The sequence below is a fragment of the Engystomops pustulosus genome, chromosome 7, assembly GCF_040894005.1.
Source record: "Engystomops pustulosus chromosome 7, aEngPut4.maternal, whole genome shotgun sequence".
In the NCBI taxonomy this organism is placed as follows: Eukaryota; Metazoa; Chordata; class Amphibia; order Anura; family Leptodactylidae; genus Engystomops; species Engystomops pustulosus.
Genome location: NC_092417.1, coordinates 110,817,556 through 110,834,625, shown reverse-complemented (window position 1 = coordinate 110,834,625; position 17,070 = coordinate 110,817,556). Strand labels below are relative to the sequence as shown.

The window sequence follows — 17,070 nt, the reverse complement described above, 5'->3', positions numbered from 1 at the left end:
TTAACTCCATACAGACCTGGGAAGTATTTCACTTGATACTTATCTCCACAAAGAACAGATTCATCAAGTCAAAAAATCTCCATGTCTGGAAGTAATTATATGGGTATTTTTTAAAACACTTTTTTTGATAAACTTTTCTAAGAATAGGTGATCAGAATAAGAACAGTGGGTGTCTGGCGTGGAGCTCAAAAAATCAGCTGTTGGAAGCAGCCACGGCACTTATAGGGAACCTGTCAAACGGAAAACGGCTAGGTCCGTAATAATTTAATATCAGAAGAAGCTGCAGGCCTGTATAGCAGGAGCATTAGACATTTTAAGGGAACCTGTCACCACATTTTTCACAAATACAGGTAGTGGCAGGTTCATATAGAGCCCTAGTAACCATCTAACCTTCTTATAGTTAAAAATAGTTTCCCTCAGATCCCCATAAAATCAGAGTTATAATCTTACCTGGTATCTAGGGATCTATAGAGTAAGTCGAGGGGCGTAGTCTAATGTCATGTGACCAGGGTGACATCATCACAGGTCCTTCAGCTACTTAACATTAGCAAACTGTACCCCATGTACATATCTGACCACATAAAACAATCACAGCAGCCTCCATGGACTTCTACACCTCTCATGCAGGCTGCTGTGATTTCATGTGATACAATATGCTGTGATTTCATGAGATGTGCTTGGTGTACAGTTTTCTAATGTTAAAAAGCTAATGATGTCACCCTTGTCACATGACATTACAGCTGCATACAGAGATAGGATGGAGAGTAGTGATGGGTCGTTCACGAATGAGCCAGCACAAAAAGAGTTCGTGAATGACCTGAGCCGCCTCCTGTCAGTGAGGTCATGGCGCACTAAATTCCTCCACCTAACCGGCTTACCATGCCGCTTTTAACCCGATAAAATCTGCCTGGCCTATGGCTCCCTATTATATTTTTGATAGGGAGCAGTTCAGGAGCCAGAAGAGCTGGCTCTTCTTAGGGAGCTGAGCCTAATGAGCCAGCTCACTAAGAAGAGCCAGAATACCCCTTCACTAAAGGAGAGTTGCTGCTGGATTCAGCCCTAGGAGGCCACGCCCACTTCGACTCTCTTCCACTAGGGCTCTATGGGAACCTGTCACTACCTGTATTTGTGAAAAATGTGGTGACAGGTTCCCTTAAAGAGAGCCTACCACCACGAATCTACCTATAAAGGTAGATCGAGTGGTAGGTGGATGTAAGGGACGTGAGGATAGCTCTTTTTAGAGCTAATCCTCACGTCCCCGCTAACTTTTGGTACACTTTATTGACCTAATATGTAAATTTCGTTATGCGGCTACTGGGGCGTGGAGTAGCCGGCACGAGGCTACACATCTCGGCTACTCCATGCCCCAGTAGCCACGTTACTCCTCCTACCCTGTTGTGTGCGGCGCGCAGCTACCTCGTCCGACAAGCCAACTACTGTACATGCGCAGTAGCTCCGGCCTTGGAGCTGGGACTGCTCAGCCGGCGTTCTGCGCATGCGCAGAACGCCATCATGACGGACGAGGGCGCGCAGCTACGAGGAGCTGCGCGCCACACGCAACAGGGTAGGAGGAGTAATGTGGCTACTGGGGCGTGGAGTAGCCGCGCTGTGTAGCCTCGTGCCGGCTACTCCACGCCCCAGTATCCGCATAACGAAATTTACATATTAGGTCAATAAAGTGTACCAAAAGTTAAATTCGAGTTAAATTCGTGGTGGTGGGTTCCCTTTAAAATGTCTAATGCTCCTGCTATACAGGCCTGCAGCCTCTTCTGATATTAAATCATTACGGACCTAGCCGTTTTCCGTTTGTCTGTTTTCACTTCCTACATTTCAGAAGCCATTACTTTTTTTTTCTTCCCTATTACAGGACCATATGCTGGCTTGGTTTCTGCAGTAGAAACTGTACTTCCTAGTGGACCCACTTAATATTCAGTGTAGTGCTGGAAACTATACATTTTGGTTGCAAAATATAAAAAATTGCCAATTCTGCTGGTCACAGAGAAAGTTGTTTCTATATTTTGATTAAGCATTTTTGGAGAGATACCAAAATATCTGTTTATAAGTACATTGTTCGTTTATGTGGCTGCAAGGTCAGAACCGCTTATTATATCTGTTTCGAACTGCGGTGGAAAGGGGGTAACAATCGCACAATGCGCCCCCAGCACTATAGAACAGGATTTTTGTAGGCTATTCTTGCTGTAGTAAGCAACAGACTATCGGTAGGAAATGCCACCATTAATTTATTGATGTTTCCTTATTTTCAAATAAGGCTCCTGTTTACCTCTCATTAATTTCAGAACCACTAATAGGGCAGAAGTACATAACAATCAGGCATGTGCACACAGCTGCACTATATGCAATACCTTATAATGGATCAGTGGCCAGAAAATTTGAATGAAACTTATATAAAGTACTGTATTTTTCTGACCATAAGGCACACCATCAATAAATGCCTGCTAAAATGTCTAGGTTCATATATAAGGCACACCGGATTATAAGGTTCACCTGATTACAAGGATGAATGACCAGCAGGTGGCAGACCTGTGGACAGGTCAAGGCAGCTGTTGTCTGTAAGTACAGTTCATATATAAGCCGCACTAGACTGGCCTTATAGTTCGAAAAATACAATACTGAAATGATTCAGAACACTGACAAAGGCATTTTTAAAATCACAATAGCATAGGTTATGTCAATCACAGTCAGGGGCGTCACTAGGGTGGTAAAAGATCTGGGGCAAGGGCCCCAACGCATGTGAATCACACTTTAAGTAATGCTCTCTCCTGTACATAACCCCCTTACATTTGGTTGTGCCAATAACACCTTTACTAAGGGTATATACAGCTAGAGAAAACACATGAGAAATCCCTACTTGTTACATCCAGTGCCTGTAGGTGACGTGTCCTCTCATTTTCTCCTTTAGGCATCACCAAATATTATGTTCCTCACTGCTGCTTCCCCTAACAATCTCCCCAAATACTGTAAAGCTACGTTCACACGTTTGCCTTGCATTAAAAAAAACAAATGCTTGTTACCGATCACATGTGTTTCACATGTGTGATTAAACTGAGACACGTCCTAGTGCCATGTGTGAACGTGCCCCAAGAAATGTGCCCCACACAGTTACCCCCAGTGATGTCCCCAACACAGTCCCTCACACATCCCCCCCAGTAAGTAAAGTGTCCACACAGTTACCCCCATGTTCTCCCCCTTCCCTTAGCAACTATTATGTTTCCTTCTCACCTCACTCGTGAAGCTCTGTGCATTACTTTCCCCTGCCGGTCATGTGATCATGACATCATCACAAGTCCTGCAGCCTCCTGGAGTATTATTCTCTCCGAGGCCAGGACCTGCAGCGGAAAGTAATGCACACATACTCATCACGTTATGAGAGAAGGGAAGAATTCCCGGGCATCAGGACAAATATCCTGCTGACCCGGGGAGATCCAGGGCTACGGCCAAATGATCCGGGGCACGAGCGATCACAGTAGAGGTGGACCTTCTAAGGTGGGGAGAGCTTAACTTCAATGCTAAATCCTCCACATCCTTGACTTTAAACAAACACCGCAGTGTTAGAATGATAGCGTTACGGAAAACCTCCGATGACGCTATCTAACACTGCGGCGGAGTGAGCGGGGCTTTGAGAGCGGTCCAGCGTTTGCATTGTACTCCGCCGTAGTGTTACTGGAGGTTTCAGATAACGCTATCCTTCTAACACTGCGGCGTTTGATTTAGCACTAGGAACTGCTTACTTTATTAAGCAGCTCCTAGAGCCAAATTTCTTGGTGACAGGTCCTCTTTAAGCTACTGGTGGTTGTATATTTCTGCTGACAGGTTCCTTTGTAAACTAATGCAACATAAGTAAATCTACCCCACTGTGTGCTATAGCTTCTATTAGTGAATATTTTATAATAAGCATCATCACAATACATTAATTCCTAATTTTTCTGTTTCTCTAGTTACAATATGACATCCAGTGATGGGTTATCTTGGGGTGGAGCCGGTATCCTTTAATTTAAGGCATTTGATTTTTTTTTTTTTCTTTTTTTGTCCAATCACTTTGAGTATGTATATTCCCTGTGCTAGTCAATGCTATGTAGCCCCAGCGGTGCTGTTGTCTTGTAGCTGGGTCAATAGTGGTTTTAGCTGGTGTCTCTTGTATAGTGTAACGTTAGATCAGCGAAGATCTGTACTGGTGCTCCGTGGAACTCTAGGGTGCCTGTCCGCCTCGCGTTTGCCATTATATTTTCATTCAATTCATAGTCCGCCAAGCAGCAAATAATGTATCTGGGCCTGTTTGCGGACCCTTTTGGGCCCAGGGCTCTGTGGGCTCGATCTAATTTTATTTTGAGAGCATCCGGTTCTCCCAGGATTTGATTGAATAGCTGTTCTAATAGTGCCTTGATGTCTTCCTGGCCCTTGGGTTCAGGGACACCTTACACTCTGATTTTGTTTCATCTGCCATGGTTATCCAAGTCTCCAATGTGGTGGCTCATATACCGCATCAGGTGGGCCTTGGCTGTGACATTATCTTGCAATTGGGCTACATAGGTTCTGGTATTATCATGAGCAGTCTCTAGCCCGTCCACCCTATCCATTAGAGACTTCATGTCCTCTCTGACAATGTTTAGTTCAGTACGAAAGGTGTCCTTTACCTCCTCTACTAGGATTTTGAAATCTGACTTGGTTGGGAGGCTTTGAAGTATACGTTGTAGGTCAGGCTATGTTATAGCAGGCTCACTGGTGGACTGTGGAGGCCGTACTGGCCGGGGACATCCAGGGGTCATTCTGGGATACCAACCCGAGAGAGTGGTGGTGGCGTCGAGGCCTTTATTATGCCAGGTTGGCCCTCTCAAGTGTGAGTGTGCAGGGGGGACTTTACAAGGCCTTTGTGACAAGGGGTCCTCTGGGTCATTTAGAGGTGCTTGGGTATCGTGGCACCTATCAGCTGGTGTCTCCTGGCCTCGGGTAGCGCTTCCAGGCTCAGACCCCTCAGGGGGACTGCACCTACCCTTCTGATGGATGTGTAAGGGGGGGGGCAGCCAGCTGAGCCCTTGGCGAAACCGGGTTCGCCGTTTGGGCCCACCTCCAGTGATCATCATGGGCTAATGCTGCTGCAGTTGTGCGGTTGGGCTGGTGGAGTCCCGCGGGGCTGCCAGTTTGGCGTAGTTGCCATGTTGTGGCCGGGGACCGCCATGTTGCCTCTTTGCTCCCAACATTTGGGGGTGGGGGTATCTGGGAAACTGAGTGGTTTCCAGAGGGAGTACCTGATAGGGGGTTCTGTTCCCCTTTCTCTCTGGGGTGCTGCGGGGGACCTGCGGGGGTGTGCGCCAGCTCTCCTCCCGCCCAGGGCCGGATGTCTCCAGTGTCTGTAGTGGAGTTTGGCTGGATCCTGGCTGCGGTCCTTTTGCTGTGGCGTACGGTGTTTCCGGAACAGCGTGTCTGCGGCAACAACACACGTGGCTGCACCTTCACGCTGGATCTGTAAATTGTATTAAAGGACACCTGTCATCAGGTCTCTGTCACTAATTTTGTCTCGACTACATGTTTGAGCAGCTCACAAGAATTCCATCCTTGTCAACTCATACATTAATCATTATTAAATCATCTTTTCTTTATTATGTAAATGAGACTGGGCACATGAAGAGAGAAAGTGATATTACCCCTGTTGATGTTAACCCTCCCCCTGCTCATGTCTGTGTGTAATGTAAAGTAAAGCATTGCCAGTGTCTGTGCTTTACCTGCTGACATGCTCTGTTCTCCTATACACATGTGTGAGACACAGACATAAGCTACGCATGTAGCTGACATGTTCTACTATAACATGGCTGCCTGAAGCTGTTGTATCTTACCTATACACACACAGGCTGCAGGGGCTGCCAGCACCAGGAACACATGGAGGAGCCATTACACTATTATACCTCACATCATTATACAGGCTGTCAGTCAAGTCCTGGGGGTTGTGGCTGTGCCTCCCACTCATGAATAAGCTGAATATGATAATGACTCATTGGACATCTCTCAGGTCATTTGCATACAGCTTTAGTACCTGATTGCTTAAGTTTACAGGCATGTAGAGGGACAATGCCTGACGGGCAAAACTTCCCCATTTCTTGTGGGAAATGTTCGTCCTCCTCATTATTCAACCCCACTTCCGTCCTCACTTACCTCTGTCTAATCTGGTTTACCAGAGCAAACAAATCTTGCACTTGGCCGGTCATCTTTTTCTATTTGCCATGCGCACTCTCGCTGCACATGCGTCGCTTGTTGCGGCTGGTTGCTAGGCAGATTGTATTGCAAAAAAGGTCTGATTACGCTAGTGCAAGATTTGCTTGCTGCGGTCAGTGAGATAGGCCAGAGGGGGAGGTGACTTTGAATAATGAGCAGGATGTGTGTTTCCCACAGGATTTGGGGGCTTAGCTCGTTTGCCCACACACCACAGGGACTTATTTGTGGAAGCTGGCAGGGAGCCAGTTAAAGTTTAATACAATTCATTAACCATTCAACAATATACATTTCAAAAACATTGTTTGTAATATGCAGACTGTGGGAACCTGTCCACGGCTAAAAATGGTGATAGGTTCCATTTAATTTATTGTTATACCTGTGAATATCTTTGTCTATTTAACTGCATTTCATTTCCTTCTATGCTTCAGCTACAGTTACTCCTTAATGTAAAATGCATCCAGACCTGTCTCCACACCTACACACTGAAGAGTGCAACGTGATCATTAATTTACTGAAGCAATGCCACCTAGACGTAAGTGTGTCTTTTAACATAAAGAAGGGTCCGAGCAGGCTGCATGGAAGGACCTCCTGGGTATTGACTGTAATATAAATCGTTCTATCAGTGTTGCCTGGTTATTATAGAGTTCTGGGGGTTGTAGTTTTTCAACAGCTAGAGATCCACAAGTTGTGGCCCATGTCCTAAGCCATTATATAACTTTTGGATTTAATTCCCTGTAGATTATTTTAGAAATGTATTCTTTATTTCTTAATGGGGACTATTGTCTTATATCTGCTCTGGTAACAGAATTTAGTCAAGTGCTTTACAGCAGCTTCAAGATTATTAACAGTAAAATTCTGCAAACATTCTGCAAACTTAAATTTTATCAATAAATATAATGTATTAAATAATAAATTAATTAAATTAAAAATTAATTTATTGCAATAAATTATCAATTATTTGTTACAATTTCCCTGTTGGTTCAGCTTTCTGGGTATTACTATAAATGCCTTACTGACAAATCAAGGGAATGAAATGGCTCTCTTCTCATTTCAGAACAAATTTTTGAAATACTTTGGACAATGTAATGAAATTGACCGAGAGATGAGAAAGTGCCTAAGAAAGGAGGTGAGAACAGTGTCTGAATAAAAATGTCCTTTATTGATCACGATTGATCTTACATTAGAAACCATAAAGTGTAAATGGGCATGGTGTAAAATCACCATGTACTGCAAAACAGGAGCTGAGTGGACTCCTATCGCAGACCATTAACTTTTCAAACCCCATCTAATCAAATCACACCAGTCAAAGTTTTACATGCTCTTTCATTAAATGTGAAACTAAAGTAATGGCACCCCCCTACCTAATGCTGCCCCCCATCTATAAGAATATAACTACTATAATACTGCCCCTTTTGTAGGAGAATAAAACTACTATAATATTGCCCATATGTACAAGAATATAAATACTATAATACTGCTCCCTATGCACAAGAATATAACTGCTATAATACTGCTCCCTGTGTACAAGAATATAACACCACAAGCCAGTCTCCTGTATATAGCCAGCCAGTCCCCTGTATATAGCCACCCCCCCAAGTATACAGCCAGCCAGCCCCCCCTTTCCGCCTTGTATACAGCCAGCAAGTCCCCCCGCCCAACCAACGTCATAGTCTGTATGGAGCTATCGCTGCCAGCCAGACTGAGTAGAGCGGAGCTGCAGGGGAGCTTCGGAAAGGCAAGTTCATTGTTTTTTATTTTTCCACCAACCAGACTAGTCGGCCCACCGGAATTTCCCCCTGCATTCAGGTCTGGTAACTGGTCAAATAGCCCTTACACAGACTGAAGGTATGTTTGCGGTCATTGTCCTGTTGAAAAACAAATGATGGTCCAACTAAACGTAAAGCGGATGGAATAGCATGCTGCTGCAAGATGCTGTGGTAACCGTGTTGGTTTAGTATAAATCCCCAACATTGTTACCAGCAGAGACCGCTCCCCCCCCCCCCCAACCCAAACACACACACACACCATTACACCTCCTTCCCCATGTGTTGCAAAAAAGACACAATGGTTGGAACCAAAGATCTCAAATTTGGACTTATCAGACCACAGCACAGATTTCCACTGGTTTAATGTCCATTCCTTGTGTTCCTTAGTCCAAACAAGTCTTTTGTGCTTGTTGCCTGTCCTTAGCAGTGGTTTCCTAGCAGCTATTTCCCCTAGCGTCCCCCATGACGGCCCTACATGGAGGATGACCCTTGACCCTGCAGGGACAGGAAGCGGAGAGGTTAAAACACCCCCCCCTGCATCCACATACCAGTGGCTTCCTGTCCCTACAGGGGCAGGGAGTGGAGAGTACTCCTCCGGTCTCCGCCATGTGGGACTGTATGGGGGAGTTTTTGAATAGGAGCGGGTATTTACCTTCATCCTGGGAGACTTGGGATCGCGATCAGCGCCGTGCCTCCTCTTCCTGGTCCCACGAAGTCTCCAGCCGGCTCTGCCTGCGGCTCCGGGAAGCCAAAGACACCCGGCGCCGCCATCTTGGTGCTCCCGGCCACGTGTCGGGAGCTTGATGACAACTTCCGGTGGGCCGCGTCTCACCGGAAGTGACGTTTTCGACCTTTGAAACCGGCGCAGGGCGCCAAAAATTTTAAATGGCGCACGCTGATCTGAGGTCTACAGAATCTACTCGTGACGCCAGCGCTGGTCGACCTACACGCTGCTCTGAGGTCTATAGGATTACATCAGCGGTGACTCGGTCGTGACACTCCTAAACAGTGGGTGCAAGGTACTTTGTCAGGTCTATGACCTTAATGTTGCTGTATAATATCTAAATTGCCTTATTCTGTTATGCAGGTGCAGCTTTAATCGGCAAAAACTCTGTATAAGGTCAGGTTTTGTCTTCTTGTAGTACATGTTATGTTTGGAATTATCTAAATGCGTGATACTCTGTTTAGATTGAAGGCATGGAATCCCTGATTATGGATGTGACATTACCAGAACCCCCGCCTATAACTCCTGTGAGTGGTTTCGGGGGTATCTGGGGGGACGGGGGGATTATCCTCCTTTACCGAAAAGATCTCTGTAAATTCCTGATCTCCATCTCTCTTAGCAGGATACTAAGGAGAAGGAGAAAACTAAAGAGGTGGAGAAGAAAAAAGCGTCTTCAAAAAGATGCAATATGTGTTATAATAAACTGTCTCCTAATTATAAAAAAACAATCTGCAAGGAATGTATTGATGGGTTAATGCGAGAGGAAAGATCGTCATTTATGGATGAAATGAAAGGATTCATAAAGAGTGAGATTCAGACATCAGTGTCTTCATCCATTTCTGCATTGATTCCGCAGTTACAGCCACCTTGCAAAAGACCCAGAGTGGTAGAATCCCTTTCAGAATCCGATTCTGAGGGCGAACAGGCATCCACATCAAATGTAGAATTATTTGAAATGGAACCACCTCCCTCTTCCTCGGCATGTAAAATGGAATCAAAATATATGTTTCTGTCTGAAGATTTAGATGCTCTGCTAAAAGCCGTACGAGATACGCTTAAGATCGAGGAGGTTGAAGAATCCAAATCAGTTCAGGATGAACTCTTTGGTATTCTAAAAGCAAAAAGAAGGAGAGTATTTCCAGTGAATGATACCCTAAAACAGTTAATCTTAGAGGAGTGGAGAGAGCCAGAGAACAGAATTTCGGTATCCCGAGAATTTAAGAACCGTTTAATATTTGATGAGCAAGATTCTCGCCTATGGGATAACCCCCCTAAGGTAGATATACAGGTAACCAAAATTGCAAAAAAGACGGATCTCCCGTTTGAAGATGCGATACAATTGAAGGATCCATTAGATAGGAAGGCAGACAGCTTGTTGAAGAAAACCTGGGAGGCTAGTATGTTAAACCTTAAAGCCAATATAGCAACAACATCTGTGGCTCGTACAATGTTCTTCTGGTTGTCGGGGTTGGAAAACCATATTAGAAGTGGAACCCCGAGGGATGTCATCTTGGATACAATGCCAACTTTGAAATCTGCAACGGCGTTTATAGCGGACGCATCAGCAGAAGGAGTAAGGTTTAGCGCAAAGGAAGGCGCCCTCTCAAATGCTACCAGACGTACGCTATGGTTAAGACAATGGAGTGGGGATTTCCGTTCCAAATCCAAATTGTGTGGTATTCCGTTTCAGGGAGAATATGTTTTCGGACCAGATCTAGATGCTATTCTAGAGAAGGCTGCAGACAAGAGGAAAGGGTTTCCAGAAACAAAGTCTTTTCCAAAGAAACAACCCTTTCGTGAGCCAAGAGAAAGGAAATTTCCTTATAAAGGGAAAGGCAAGCAAGGGAGATGGAGCTATCCCAAAGGAGGAAAAGGAAGAGGTTTTCTCCTCAGCTCCAGCAACACAACTCAGCCGTTCAGAAAGCAATGACGCCAGAGTGGGGGGAAGACTCCTAGGGTTCTATCAACAGTGGGCACAGATAACATCAAACCCCTGGGTCCTGAATCAGTTGGAGAATGGCTACAAATTGGAGTTAACAGCCCTTCCTCCCAAAAAATTTGTAATAACAAATCTGCAAAATCGATCTCTTTCTCTTCAACTGTGGCAGGAAGTCAAGAGATGGGTGTTGTAGTACCAGTACCAAGGAGTGCAACATTGACCGGACATTACTGCCCCTTGTTTCTGATAAAGAAGCCCAATGGCTCCTTCCGACTAATTTTCAACCTAAAATCACTAAACAAATTCATCCTCTACAGAAAATTCAAACTGGAAAAGATCAGTTCAGCTACCAATCTCATCCCTCATCAGGCATTCCTATGTACAATAGATCTGAAAGATGCCTATTACCATGTACCCATTTGTCCGCAGTCCCAAAAGTATCTCAGATTTGCGATCCTCTCTCCAACGAAAGAAATCTTCAGGTTCCAATACAAGGCCTTACCATTCGGGGTCTCATCAGCCCCAAGGACTTTCTCAAAAATTTTAATAGAAGTAATAGCCCATCTGAGAATGAAAAACGTCAAGATCATTCCATATCTGGACGACCTGCTAATAATTGGGACTACGAAAGAAGAGTTGATCTCACACAGGGATCTAACTATTTCAACCCTGCAACAACTGGGATGGATCATCAATTGGGAAAAGTCCAATCTTATTCCCAACAGAGTAACTGTCTTCTTGGGTATACAACTAAATTCCAGTCTCCAGATGTCCTTCCTACCAGAGGAAAAAAGGAGCCTTATGACTCAAAAGATGCTGTTATTTCTGCAACGTCAGTCTTGCACAATAAGAGAGGCTATGAAAGTGTTGGGGCATCTGACCGCCTGCATAGGAGCAGTCCAATGGTGCCAGAGTCATACAAGGACCTTTCAGAGTTGGATTCTGTCATCCTGGGACAAGGATCCCTCGCACCTAGATCAAAAGATCCAACTACCTCCATCCATAAAGTCATCCCTAGTGTGGTGGACAGAAGAAGATCATCTGAAAAAGGGAGTTCACTGGTTTCCTTGGCCAATAAAGGTCATTCAGACGGATGCAAGTCTGTCAGGATGGGGGGCATATCTGGAAGGAAGGTATCTTCAAGGGCAATGGTCCTTGACGACTCAGAAGCGATCCTCAAACCATCGAGAGTTGAAGGCGGTCTGGGAAGCACTAAGGGGAGCTTCTCAATATCTGAAAGACTCCCATATCAAAGTCTACTCAGACAATGTGACGACGGTAGCTTATCTCCGCCATCAAGGGGGCACCAGGAGTCAAGACCTGTTGCATCTATCAAGGAAAATTTTCACTTGGGCAGAGAACAACATTTTGTCCCTAACAGCTATACATTTAAAAGGGAGTCAGAATGGAATAGCAGACTTCCTGAGTCGGAGGTTGATAGACCATCACGAATGGTCTCTAAACCAAGAAATTTATGGCCAGATAACACAGAGATGGGGAGTTCCAGTGTTAGACCTCTTCGCTACCAAGGAAAATACCAAAACAGGTCTTTTCTTCTCGCTGCAAAGAGATGTCTCGATCTGTCAGAGAGATGCATTCAGTCACAAGTGGGTCGCACCCTTAATGTATGCCTTCCCTCCAATGCCGTTGATATCCAAGATGATACAAAAAATTATCACGGACAGAGCAAAAGCGATTGTGATAGTTCCCTTTTGGCCCAAGAAGAATTGGTTTGCAACACTAAAAGCATTAGCAATAGCAGACCCAATATTACTCCCATATCGGAAGGACCTTCTTCATCAGGGACCCATATACCATCCAGACCCGCGAAACCTGAAGCTTTCGGCTTGGATCCTGAATGGGGACTATTAAGGTCTAAAGGCTTGTCAGACAGTGTGATCTCTACACTTAAGGCAAGTTGTAAACCGATAACGTTTGCTATATATTCCAAAATATGGAAGAAATTTGTAGCTTTCTGTGGAACAGCAACCCCTAATCAATTATCTCCCAATATTTCTCAGGTCCTGGATTTTCTACAAGCAGGATTTGAAAAAGGGCTAAAAACCAATACGCTGAAGGTACAGATATCAGCTTTAGGGGCGTTTTTTGATATACCTCTCGCAGATCATAGATGGATTAAGAGATTCATTAGGGCCACCTCCAGGTTGAGGCCACAACTCAAACAAAGAGTTCCTACCTGGGATCTCTCCTTAGTTCTAAACTACCTAACCGGGCCACCGTTTGAACCTCTAGAATCAGCTAGCATAAAAGATCTGACCCTAAAAGTAACATTTTTAGTAGCAATAACCTCAGCTAGACGATTGGGAGAAATACAAGCCCTCTCCATTAGAGAGCCTTATTTAAAAATATCCAGTGATAGAGTAACCTTAACTCTAGACAAAACTTTTATTCCCAAGGTTTCATCTGACTTTCATCGGAATCAGGAAATCATCCTGCCTTCTTTCTGCCAGGAACCCAAAAATCCGAAAGAGATGGCCTGGCACTCCCTGGATGTTAAAAGAGCTCTATTACAATATCTCAAACAGACTGAATCTTGGCGCCAGGATCACAATATCCTTCTTCAATATGGGGGTAGAAATAAGGGCAGAAAAGCCTCCAAAGCATCGATTGCGAGATGGATCCAATCAGTAATCAGAGCAGCATATACAACTCAACGATTAGAGACCCCGGGGAAGGTTAAGGCGCACTCAACTCGGGCCATGGCAGCATCCTGGGCAGAGAAGAGAGGAGCTTCAATAGAGGAGATCTGTAGAGCAGCTACTTGGTCCAGCCACATGACTTTTGCGAGACATTACAGACTAGACTTACATTGTGCTAGAGAGTTAGCCTTTGGTAGAAAGGTTTTACAGGCTGTTGTCCCCCCCTAAAAAGAAATGGTTATTTGTTATATCTCCATGTAGGGCCGTCATGGGGGACGCTAGGGGAAAAGTTGAATTATTCTTACCGTTAATTCCTTTTCCATTAGTCCACCATGACGGCCCATGTATATTCCCACCCTATGTCATATTATTGCTGTAAATGTTTATGACTATATTGTATGTGAATGAAACATATAATAAATGGGTTGTATCCACTGCCAAGGTTCGTTATTGGAAGCCACTGGTATGTGGATGCAGGGGGGGGTGTTTTAACCTCTCCGCTTCCTGTCCCTGCAGGGTCAAGGGTCATCCTCCATGTAGGGCCGTCATGGTGGACTAATGGAAAAGGAATTAACGGTAAGAATAATTCAACTTTTTTACCACGAAGGCTGCTGCACACAGTCTCCTCTTACCAGTTGTTGTAGATATGTGTCTGCTGATAGACCTCTGTGTGGCATTGACTTGGTCTCTAATCTGAGCTGCTGTTAACCTGTGATTTCTGAGGCTGGTGAGTCTTGGTCTTCCTTTCCTGGGGTGGTCATTATGTGAGCCAGTTTCTTTGTAGTGTTTGATGGTTTTTGCAACTGCATTTGGGGACACTTTCAACGTTTTCACAAATTTTTCAGACTGACTGACCTTCATTTCTTAAAGTAATGAGGGCCACTCGTTTTTTTTCTTTACTTAGTATTTGTATTATGGCTAGAAAAAAAGCATCTAACAGTCTATTCAGTAGCACAATCAGCTGTGTATCCACCTAACTTCTGCACAACACAACCGATGGTCCCATCCCCATTTATAGAATATGAGAAATCCCACTTATTAAACCTGACAGGGCACAACTGTGATGTGAAAACCATTTCAGGTGACTACCTCCTTGAAGCTCATCAAGACAATGCCAAGAGTGTGCAAATAGTAATCAAAGCAAAAGGTGGCTACTTTGAAGAACCTAAAATATAAGACATATTTTCAGTTGTTTCACCCTTTTTTGTTAAGTTTATAATTCCACATGTGTTCATTCATAGTTTTGATGCCTTCTGTGTGAATCTTCAATTTTTATTGTCATAAAAATACAAAATGCGAAGGTGTGTCCAAACCTTTGGTCTGTACTGTAGATTAAAAAAAAGTTGGTTTATCTATGAAAATATAAAAATAATTACCATATATACTTGAGTATAAGCCGACCCAAGTACAAGCTGAGACACCCAATTTTAACACAAAAAACTGGGAAAACCTATTGTGGGAAATGCATTGGTCACAGCCTCCTCATTATATAGAAAGCCAGCACCTAATAGTATATAGCTAGCCCCCAGTAGTATACAGCCTACAAGCCAGCCCTGTGTAATATATAGTCTGCCTGCCAGCTAGCCCTGTGTAGTATATAGCCAGATAGCCCCATTGTAGTATATAGCCTGCCAACCTTCAGTATGCCCACTACATAAAAAAGTAAACTGAGTACTCACTATACCGACGCCCAGGGGAACTCCTCTCCTTTCTTTATGTGCGCCAGCTCCAGGTCAGCGACAGGTGTCGGAATGGTGAGTACTCGTTTTTTTTTGTTTGTTTGGGTTTTTTATATACCCGAGTATGGGTATATAAAGTAGGGAATTTTCAGCACAAAAATTAACCCCCCCCCCCCGTTGCCGCCGGCAAAGTCGCCGGCGGCATTAAAAAGACGGCGGCGCGCGGGCGCCGCCATCTTTTTTTCGATCGCCACGCCCCCGAACGTCATCGGGGGGCGCCGATCGGTTGCCATGGTAGCCTCGTGTCTTCTTTTGACACGAGGCTATCTGGCAGCTGCAGATTCGTTACAATGAGCCAGTGGCTCATTGTAATGAATGTGCTGCAAAAATGCCATATATTGCAATACAGAAGTATTGCAGTATATGGTAGCAGCGATCTGACCATCTAGGGTTAATGTACCCTAGATGGTCTAAAAGATAGTGAAAAAAAAAGTTTAAAAAATAAAAAAAATTAATAAAATATAAAAAATTCAAATCACCCCCCTTTCCCTAGAACTGATATAAAACATAGTAAACAGTAAAAATCACAAACATATTAGGTATCGCCGCGTCCCAAAATGCCCGATCTATCAAAATATAAAAACGGTTACGGCCGGCGGTGACCTCCGAGGCGGGAAATGGCGCCCAAATGTCCGAAATGCGACTTTTACACCTTTTTACATAACATAAAAAATGAAATAAAAAATGATCAAAATGTCGCACAGACCTCAAAATGGTAGCAATGAAAACGTCGCTTCATTTCGCAAAAAATGACCCCTCACACATCTCCGTGCGCCAAAGTATGAAAAAGTTATTAGCGTCAGAAGATGGCAAAAAAATTTTTTTTTGTACGCATTCGTTTAATTTTTGAAAATGTATTAAAACACAATAAAACCTATATAAATTTGGTATCACCGCGATCGCACCGAACCAAAGAATAAAGTAGGCGTGTTATTTGGAGCGAAGAGTGAAAGTCGTAAAAACTGAGCCCACAAGAACGTGACGCACGTGCGTTTTTTTTTTTTCAATTTTTCCACATTTGGAATTTTTTTTCAGCTTCGCAGTACACGGCATGTTAAAATAAATAACATTACGTGAAAGTAAAATTTGTTACGCACAAAATAAGCCCTCACACAGGTCTGTACACCGAAAAATGAAAAAGTTATGGATTTTTGAAGTTGGAGAGCGAGAAATGAGCCGAAAAACCCTCCGTCCTTAAGGGGTTAATCCCTGAACTGAGAAGTTTTGCTGAAAAATTTTTATAAAATTATGATAATGAGGCTCAGTTGCTCCTGTGGCTTCCCTGGAGCTTCTCCTCACCTTAATTATGCACTGCGTCAGCCTTGTCCTGCCCAGAATTCCAGAATACATAATCACTGTGTTGTCTCTGACAGGCAGAAATAATCAATTGCTGCACCATCCTCCAGCTGCTGTGTATGAGTCATCCAGCTCTGGTTGATTAGTCATGTCTGGACAATTCAGGCAGCTGTTTTATGTATGGAATCAAGTCTGCACCCAGATTTCACAAGGTCCTGAATTTTATAATTGTTTTTGAGCAAAACCACTCAGTCAGGGATTAAACAAGATGCTTCTGCATCAGTGTAGCTACAGCATTCTTAAGGTATGTGTGGTTCACAATGCAAAAAAATAAATGGTAATTTTCCATTAAAAATTGTTTAATACATCTGAGTAAAGAATATAGGGAAAGTGTCATTTCGACCACATTGTGAAAGCAGTGAGTAAAAAAAAAAGGCATGTCTGTTACACTGAATTTGGATGTTTTTTTCCAGCTCCTGGGGCAATGCATTGAATCCATCTCCTATGTCACTTTGTTTTTTTTTGTCTTGCAGTATGAGGATAAGCGAGATGAAAGTCGCGCTAGATCACAAAGGTTTAAAGAAAAATTGTTAGAGGCCAATAAGGTGCAAAATTGAGTGGCGCCCCCTCATTTGCCAAAGGACCATGGACCTGTTATTCTTTACCAAGAATGCTTTGTATTTATTGATCTGCCAAAATAAATCATCTTTCTTGTTTTGTT

At 43.9% G+C, this 17,070-nt stretch overlaps 2 protein-coding genes across 5 annotated transcripts in view; both read left to right on the top strand.

Annotated features, from left to right (window-relative positions):
* Positions 1–17,070, top strand: part of CMC2 (C-X9-C motif containing 2) — a 20,065-nt gene extending 2,995 nt beyond the window's left edge. For 2 of the 4 annotated variants that reach the window (XM_072117540.1, XM_072117541.1), the window contains exons 2-5: positions 3,957–4,000; positions 6,687–6,757; positions 7,280–7,351; positions 16,883–17,070. In XM_072117540.1, the coding sequence (XP_071973641.1) occupies positions 3,964–4,000; positions 6,687–6,757; positions 7,280–7,351; positions 16,883–16,966 (264 nt within the window). In that variant the 5' untranslated portion in view covers positions 3,957–3,963 and the 3' untranslated portion in view covers positions 16,967–17,070. Of the gene's footprint in view, positions 1–3,956; positions 4,001–6,653; positions 6,758–7,279; positions 7,352–16,882 lie in introns of all 4 variants that reach the window. The other 2 variants (XM_072117542.1, XM_072117543.1) reach the window with 1 other exon arrangement.
* On the top strand, positions 8,463–10,645 carry LOC140070716 (uncharacterized). Its single transcript, XM_072117534.1, has 3 exons — positions 8,463–9,111; positions 9,180–9,242; positions 9,338–10,645. The coding sequence occupies exons 2-3, from the start codon at positions 9,189–9,191 to the stop codon at positions 10,643–10,645; spliced, it is 1,362 nt and encodes a 453-aa protein (XP_071973635.1). The 5' UTR covers positions 8,463–9,111; positions 9,180–9,188.

Excerpts from the sequence above, each read along its gene's own strand:
- LOC140070716 (XM_072117534.1), top strand. The coding sequence starts at position 9,189 with ATGGAATCCCTGATTATGGATGTGACATTACCAGAACCCCCGCCTATA. Across the intron at positions 9,243-9,337 it reads AACCCCCGCCTATAACTCCT|GATACTAAGGAGAAGGAGAA; the intron begins GTGAGTGGTTTC and ends CTCTCTTAGCAG.